This window comes from Anopheles stephensi, chromosome 3 (genome assembly GCF_013141755.1).
Source record: "Anopheles stephensi strain Indian chromosome 3, UCI_ANSTEP_V1.0, whole genome shotgun sequence".
In the NCBI taxonomy this organism is placed as follows: Eukaryota; Metazoa; Arthropoda; class Insecta; order Diptera; family Culicidae; genus Anopheles; species Anopheles stephensi.
In genome coordinates this window covers 11,305,684-11,314,091 of record NC_050203.1, presented here as the reverse complement: position 1 = coordinate 11,314,091, position 8,408 = coordinate 11,305,684, and the positions used below count along the sequence as shown (strand labels likewise).

At 49.5% G+C, this 8,408-nt stretch overlaps 2 protein-coding genes across 2 annotated transcripts in view; both read right to left on the bottom strand.

Moving 5' to 3' along the window:
• Nucleotides 1-991: 991 nt before the first annotated feature.
• On the bottom strand, nucleotides 992-3,492 carry LOC118514178 (nucleolar GTP-binding protein 1). Its single transcript, XM_036060848.1, has 4 exons — nucleotides 3,314-3,492; nucleotides 2,909-3,183; nucleotides 1,360-2,839; nucleotides 992-1,289 (listed from the first exon to the last, which is right to left on the bottom strand). Exons 1-4 carry the CDS (start codon nucleotides 3,359-3,361, stop codon nucleotides 1,134-1,136), a joined length of 1,959 nt encoding a protein of 652 aa, XP_035916741.1. The 5' UTR covers nucleotides 3,362-3,492; the 3' UTR covers nucleotides 992-1,133.
• Nucleotides 3,493-4,067: 575 nt separating this feature from the next.
• Nucleotides 4,068-8,408, bottom strand: part of LOC118514177 — a 39,850-nt gene continuing 35,509 nt past the window's right edge. The window contains exons 6-8 of the mRNA XM_036060847.1: nucleotides 5,905-6,540; nucleotides 5,686-5,835; nucleotides 4,068-5,600 (exon numbers count right to left, since the gene is read on the bottom strand). Of these exons, the coding sequence (XP_035916740.1) occupies nucleotides 5,403-5,600; nucleotides 5,686-5,835; nucleotides 5,905-6,540 (984 nt within the window). The 3' untranslated portion in view covers nucleotides 4,068-5,402. The remainder of the gene's footprint in view (nucleotides 5,601-5,685; nucleotides 5,836-5,904; nucleotides 6,541-8,408) is intronic.

Below are 8,408 nucleotides of genomic sequence, written 5' to 3'. Positions count from 1 at the left end.
GTTCTGTGCCAGGACCAGGAGTATGCAAATGTGTTCCAAGGGGTCAGGTCAATCAGTTTTCCATTCCGGCGTGCGAGAGGCTGGCCAAATTAATAAACCAACCCCAGAGAACGTCACCGGAGAAATGTTGGTGCGTGCGTGGAATGCCACCCCGAAAATGGCGTCCATTATTAATTGGTGTTCCTTTCGCGAACCGGCACACAAGACCGGACTGGACACACTGTGGCAGGGGTTTGGCAACAGATGCGCGCACGATCTGATGCGTGCAATTAAAAGCCGACCACAACACACACGCACTCATACAGTGGTGGCTGCGTGTCACGTTTTTTTTTGGATGGGTTATCGCAGGTCTCGGAGTGGGTCGGATATTGGGAGTTATTGAACCATGAGCATATTCGGCTTGGCAGCTTACATTATTGCTGACCGAATGTTTGCGAGATTCCGTTCCGTTGAAGGAAATCGGTTTCGGATGGCCATTTGCTTCCGGTTCAATGGCCATCCGGTTGGTCGAACGGTTTTAATTTGGCAACAGTTTCCGATTCTGCATGAACCATGGACGGATTCGGTTTGATGTAATGACTACGTGGACATGGTGTGGCCCTTTTGAACGCTTTCACCAGCATTCAGGTTCGTAGAGGACTGTCGAACGTACCAACGTGCTTTAACTTGTGCATCTTTTGTCCTGGTGAATGCTTCAGGGAACTGTAGGAGTTTTGGATGCAGAATTACCCAAAAAAGGGGCCGGAGTCCGGATCGTGGAACCCGAATTTTGGATCTCGGATCTCAGATTTTCGATCTCGGATACCAGGAGTACAGATAGTATGATGCCAGATATCACGGATATGGGATCTCGGATACCACGATCCCGGACCTCGAGCCCAAGAATCTTGGATGAAGGACCCAGATCTCTGACTCTGTATCCTTGGAACCGGATCACAGGATCCCGGGTCCATATAAAATTCTTTCACGTCATTAAACCACACAATAAGTCTGTTTTGCAAAAATTAGGAGCATAAACTAATCGTGTATATATTTTTAACCTTTTTTTGAAATATAAACCCCACGAGACGGGTGCAGAACGAAAAACGCCGAGGACAATAATCTGTAAAAGCTTTCCAACGCCCAAATACAGCCTAACGACGCTCGGTTTTGCCCGTGCCTCGCTTGCCGGAGAACAGATGTTTCGGCTTAAGGTCCGGTATGTGTCGATCGGCCTCACCCTTGCGGGACATCTTCGTGACGCGCTTCGCAATGTCGTGCTTCGCCATGACCTTCGCCTTCGCTTTAAGCTGCAAAAAAATTAGAAAATGCACATTGTAAAGAGATGTCTTCCTTCGCGCTTCGATCCGCCCTACTTACCATAACATCTTTGATGCCAAGCTCGTTGCGTGGCGTTTTCCGCTTGATCGGCATTCCGGTCGCCTTGCAGATAGCGCTCGATTCGTGATCCTTCTTCGGCGTTTTCGGTCCACCGACGGCCGGTATGACGCTGCGCTTGATGCTGACCTGGCTCTTGGCGAAGTTCGTTTCGTCCGTGCCGGACATGTCCAGGCCGAGGTTTTCCATCGTCTGCCGCAGATCGTCCGCCTTGCGCACTCGCACCATCGACTGTTTGTGGCGGGGCATAATCGGACGGCCGCTCTTCTGGGCCAGCTTGCGTGCGTCCTTGAGCTGGAACCGGCGCAAACGGATCTGTTTGGCCATTTCGCGGATTTCGAGCAGCGTTTCGTCCAGGTTGAGCGGTGGTGGTTCGTAGAAGCCGGCCTCCATTCGCAAACCTTCCTCGCGCTCGAGCTCCTCCAGCTTCTCGAAGATGTCCGCGTCGATGTAGTCCGCAATGTTGACACCGTTCAGGAACTCGGGAATTACGTCGTACCGTTCCTCCTCCGGGATGGTGGTGTAGTTCTTCTTCAGATCCAGCAGATACTCGTCGCCCATCTCCAGCTCGATTTCCTTCTCCAGCTTGCGCTGACGTTTGGCGAGCTTGTCCGCGTTGGCGGCACGGGCTGCAAGCACCGCCTCCGGGATGCAGGCGGGACGGTCCTTTTCATCGCGCTTTTCCGGCATGGCTACGTGCAGACGGTTCAGTACACCGTCCAGCTTCTTCGTCTTCAGCTTCTGATCGACACGGTAACCGAGCAGACGCTCGCACGCTTCCAGCTTCACCTCCATCACGCCCTCCTCGGTGGCGGTGGACATCTCCAGAATCGGAATCACCTCCCGGTCTTCCGACAGCGCTTCAATGATCTGCTGCTTTTCTGGCTGCAGCTCGCTAAACTTCAGCACATCCGTCTTGTTCAACACCAGCACGAGCGGTTTGTTTGCGAACAGTGGCTTAATGCTGTCGAACAGTTTGGCTTGCTCCTCAATCGAGTGACCGCACTGTTCCGACACGTCCATCACGTACATGATGCAGGCGCGCAGATGTGCCATCGCCGTAATGGCTTGCATCTCAATCACGTTACGCTCCTCCAGCGGATGATCCAGTATACCGGGCGTATCGATCACCTGCCAGCGCAGATACTTGTAGTCCATGTGTCCCACGTACAAGCTTTTCGTGGTGAAAGCGTACGGCTGCACGTCCACATCAGCCCGGGTCACCTTGTTCAGGAAGCTGGACTTTCCCACGTTCGGGAAACCGCACACAATGATGGTGCGCGTGTACGGATCGATCGACGGCAAACGGGACAGATGCTGGCGAACTTCCTCCAGGTACGTCAAGTTCGATGCCTGTCGCTTCATGATCGTGGCCATACGACCCAGGGCGGCCTTCTTGAGCTGCTTGCATCGGTATAGCGAATCACCGAACTTCAACAGACGAACGTAATCCTTTGCAACGCTAAAACGGGATAAACACAACACAATTTCATCATGTTGCAGAAAACTCTGTCCCCCCGGTCATACTTACGTATCGATCAAATGTCTGGCCGTGTTAAGCTGTCCCAGCGCAAGCTTGTAGTGATCCTTGTCGTACAGTACGTTCATCAGATCCGCATAGAACGGATGCACATCGTCCAGCTTCGGGAAGTCCTGGATGATCTGCGTCAACCGATCGTGGAAGTTCTGCTGCGTGTACTTCACCTTACGCATGTAGAACGCTCGGATGCGGCTGATTTTGTAGTGCTTGTGTACAACGGTCGGTGTCTTCCGCTGGGTCTTCGATAGCATAATATCGATGAACGCCTAAAAAAGGAAATATGTTCCGTCGGGTAAGAAAATCATAAACATGACGACGTCGACGACACCACGGCGAGGCACCACCAGGTAAACAACGTGATTTTTCGCGTGGAAAACATTTTCCCGGCGTACTTACCTTGGCGGGCGGCACCACCATAATCTTTTTGAAGTTGTACAGACTCATTTTGATGCGTTTGAGGCTGTAATTTTTCACAAATAAAGGAAAAATTCAGCAACGCACTACTCCGAACACCGACAAAACACGCGGTTTCGGATTGAAAAGAATTTTGACAGCTCGTGTGCGAGCGAGATAGGAAGCGTGACAGACCGCAATACATGTACAGTGGTTGACAAAACGGAGGTACACAATATATTTTTTCCAAAAATACACGAAAATCCATCGGAAAGAAGTATGCTTGTAGAACGTGTGAAGTAGTTTGGAATATTTGGTTTTTAATACAACACATTCCACACTAAACAATTGTTAAACAGCAGAAATAATTGCATATTAAAATGTTTTCTCACACACCGGCTTGACAGCCACTGTAAACATTTGCCGAACAAAAGCCGACGAAAATTCGAAGTTCGAATTATACCTCAATCTTCGAAATTGGTCAAACGAATTTTCGAACATAGGACTTCGAATTTCAGAATTAATTAATTTCGTTCGAATTGGCCGTTATTGCTGTTCGAAAATAGGCGAACTCAGTCAAACATCGTCGTCAGCCCATATTTCCTAAATGTTTGGACACATAAAGGCCCTCGACTCTTTATGGTTTGTCTGCCATTCGATTAATTCATTAAATTCTGCGTCAATCATTGTCTTTCAAGTAAAATCCGCAAGAAAAGGAGAATTTCTTTCACATTTTAAATAAATCAGACGCTCATTCTTGCTCGTTTGTTATATTCACATTTTATTTTAGCTCTATTTCTCTAACCCTTTTGCTTACTAGTTCGTGTTTCAGTACGTTTTCGCTGCGGGTATCGTTCGTGCGCGCAGTTACGCGGAACGTATCCCGTTTCTACGGTTTTTTTTTTGCATTTTTGTTTTTCTGCTACGTGTGCATAAAATTAAAAACCTTCCCTAACGTAACGACCAGCTCTAGTAATGTGATTCGTTTATTTAGTATCGGCCATTCGTGCCAACACAAACCTTAACGCTAACGCACGTCACAACCGCAATACGAGAGAGCATTTCCATAAGGGGGGGGACTGGGAAAATGGGGACAGGATGGACACTTGGGGTACGATTAAATAAATATAAAAGTATTAAAATTAGCGATACTTTTTACAGTGCATTTCAAAGTTGGCAGTTCTAACGGAAGGCGTTATATATTTGTACGCACCCAACCAATCGTCTGCGATGACTCGTATTGGTGGGCAGACTACTACAGACACTGGGGCAGGACACTGGGGAGTTGATTTCAGGGGGATGGAATACGCTGAAATGTTTCAATCATATTGCAATTGTGCGTTTGCTTTGTGTCGCTCTTCATCTTCTTGTTACAACAACTAAACAGAAGGTTGGGGATAAAGGGGAGTTCCTTGGAATCGGTTACGCAGAGATTAAAGTAGAAGAGCGAGGAGTGTCAATATTATCTAGACAAGTCTATCTTCTATAGTCTAGAAGGGTACCCACCACCTGACTTAGATCCGGAAAAGTGAGCTTGATTGTGGTTGTAAGTGAACCGAGGAGAACAGCACAGAAGGACAGCTGTTCCCTACCGTTGTCTAGTGGGGCGTGTTGTGCACTAAGTATTCTAGTAAAAACGAGGAGTTAGTTGTGCTTTCCAGAGATGCGCTTGGGGACGAGAATCTTTGACTGCTGGTCCCCACCAGTAACCCTTGATCTCTGCGATATTAGCAAAGCAATCGTATCCGGAGCAGCGGAATGTCTGTCCAGTTTGCCGATTGCTTCGGTAATACCTTAAACTACCGTGTTCTTTACGTTTAATGTCTAATTGTTCTAATCTAACGCGCCCCTTAAATCGTTCTCCCTAAAGCTATACGAATGTTTTGTCCGCACCTTGCCAGAAAGGTTAGTGTTTCGGTGTTTCGTACGCGGAATTCGTTCGAAAGTAGCGTAGTAGTTTCGTTCGTTTCGAGGAAGAGACTCCTATTACAACATCCAACAGGCATCACAGTGATGGAGAAGAACTCGAAGCCCTTGGTTTGCTTCGGGCTCCGAGTCCAGAAGGGCTCTTGCGGGTGGGAGAGGTGAAGGATTAACTGCTATGCGAGAAGGCGGTGTTTGTGTACGGGCCACTATAGATGGAGCTGCCCGAGTTGGACACGGACTTGGTGCTGCGGCGGGCAACGATACACATCACCGCGAGGACGACGGCCAGCATCAGACAGAGGCCGGCAATGGCTATGGCAACGGCGAAACTACGCTGGGACACACAGATGGCATCGTCCGGTGTCTGGAGAGCATACGGGAAAAAAGAAAGAGAGTTTCTCGTTAGTAAATCGATCCCAACAAGAAGACTCAGACTCTTCATCTCTTACCTTCTCCTTGAACACCGAATCGGCATCATCACTGAGCACTTCAGCGTTCTCGTTGACATGAAGCCCGGAGAAGACTTCGATCGTGGCCGGTTGCCCTTCCTCGTCCGTCTGGCGCTTGGTGCGTCGATTCTTATTCGAGCAGGTCGGAGTCTGTAAACAAGAAACCGCCAAAAACCGATTACTACCCATCCACCTGACTCATCCCTTTCGAAAGCTTACCTTATGACAGTCCGGATCCTTCAGTGCGCACAGCTTCACATTGCACTGATAGTACACCGACGAGGTGTACGGGAACTTGTGCGCTGGAAACGTAACCGTCGCCTTACTCCTGTCCGCCGTGTACTCGAACGGTCCAAGAATTTCACTGTCCAGTGGACATCCCTCGTCGTTGATCAGCTTCTGCTCGCCCCAACCGAGCCCATCGCGCACCAAACAGTCCGTCACGTGCAGCCCATACTCTTCCTGCTTGTCGATGTTGATCACCAGCGTCAGCGGATCGCCGATCTTCACATTCTCCGCCAACTTTTCGCCGGTGAAGATCTTCATGTGACAGCCCGGCATCGGTTTCACCTCCTGCTCGTCCTCGGTCGTCAGCTGGTCGTCCTTGCCGGCGCTGCCACCATCCATCGATCGGCCATGCTCACGTCGATCGGTACCGCCACCTTCGGCGCTGGTCAGTGCCAGCGGTCGGCTGTCCTGGCCGGACGGTTTGTGGTGTCGAAACGAGACGTTCTTCAAGGCCGCCTCGCGACTCTTGTACCGGCAGCGTACGTGATAGCCCCGCCCCAGATCAGTGACCAGCTTGAGATGAGGCTGCAGAACGATCGTGTTGAAGAACTCGATACCACCGTCATCCTGCGTGAGAGTGAGTGCGAAAAAGTGAAAACCCGCAATGTAGAATCATGCTAGAGTAGCGAATGCAATCGTTAAAGGGTCGGTCAGTGTTCAAGCGCGATCGTAGCTCCCAAAGTACTTCAATGAGACCCATCGTGGCGAGCTCCGGATAGGTATAATCGAACGGGCCGAGGTACAGTACACTTACAGACCACCGTAATGAGCTTCTGTAATTCGGTAATGAAGGTATTCACCTTTTCTTCTCCTTCTCCATTCTATGGGGCGAACCTTTTTGCGGAGAGGTTTGGAAATTCTTCCACTCGCTTCAACCATTGCGAGCCTTCATCAAGCGCCACCACTCGGGCAAGTCGTGAGCAACACTTTAATTAGCAGTATTGCGGAAACCGAGCGCCCGCAAGATCGATGTGAAGAGTTGCACAAAAAAAACAACTACAACGCAAACCAAGCCAAAAAAAAAAATTCGCTGCGAAAACAAATCGCTTTCCCAGGTTGGGCGTTACAGGCCGAGAGTTTTAAGCAGGATGTTTTGGGGGTTTTGTTTTAATGAAGCTGCTCTCGCAGCGCAGTACGATCAGGACCATGGAGAAGCAAACGGAGAAACTGCAATTTTCTGCTACTGTTAATACTTCAACGCTTCTGGAGAGGGGGTTTGAAGAATTTTTGTGGAGCGAATATTGAACTGAAGAGACTTAGTCATAAGTATCTTCTGGATTGCTTGCTGCCAAATATTATGCTCCATCGTATCAAAATAATTTGCACACGATAGAATTACCTCAGACAACCTACAATCATCGCCCAAGTTCATGACCCTCTGCTCGCTGCTCGTAGCGATTGCGTAAAAGGCAAGACTTCTCATTTGAATATCCCCAGACTTCCCCCAGAACGCCCAGATGTCTCGTCTAACTGTAACCTCGCAAGCGCCCCAAAACAGGAAACAGCTCCAAAAAATCTGCAACTTGCCAATGACAGACGTGACCACCAATCAGGTTCAACACCTTTCCAAAATTCTATCCCTTTCCCCGCATTTCCATCCACCATCCAGGTCCCCCTTCGTGCCTGTGCCGTGTGGTCGTGCTTTCGATCGACTTGTAAACGGTTCTTTTGATTCGTTTTCAATTAGATTCATTCTCTGCGTGCTCCGCTTTCGTACAGAACACTGCTTCATCTTCCAACGTTTTACAGCCGATTTCTCATTCCACCCCTCTTCCCTCGTAGAACTCGAGCCGGCGGCATTCAGCGTCTTCACCTAAGTGATACTACAGTGGTGGTTTGATGGTTGTGTTTTTTTTTTCTATTTGGAACCCAGCCGAAAGAAATCGATCAAAACCCCCACCCCGAAGGCCCTGGCAGTTCGGGAGGTGTTTCAGGTGTGAGAAATCACGTTCGGCGAAAATTAATTTACAAATCTGATGAATCATTGGCTCCAGACTTTGGGGATCGCTCCCCGAGGCTCCCTGGCACGGCAGACAAGATTTGATCGCGTTACGTTGTCTCTTGGGAAGGTTTGGGGGGGGGAAAGGAAAACGATCGAAGAGGATCCCATTGGGCGAGAGACCACCGTAGAGCCGTTACGCTCGGTCAAGCACACCCCGAGTTGTGTCCCAGGGCGTGGTGTTCCGAGTGAGGTACCATATCGCGGCCCGGAATCAAATTTAAGGTAGCGGAATTTCAACTACAACACAAGATTGTTGTGGAAGATCATGCAAGTGTTTTGAGTGCTGCTCACACGCGATACATGTGACACACGCTCGTGCGGGGTGGAGAAATGTTGTCCCCCCACCGATTGACAGAACAATGGGGCAGATTGGGAGAACACTTCCGGTTACGTGCTGATCCCAACTTTACCGTTTCGTGTCAGCGTTCTCTAG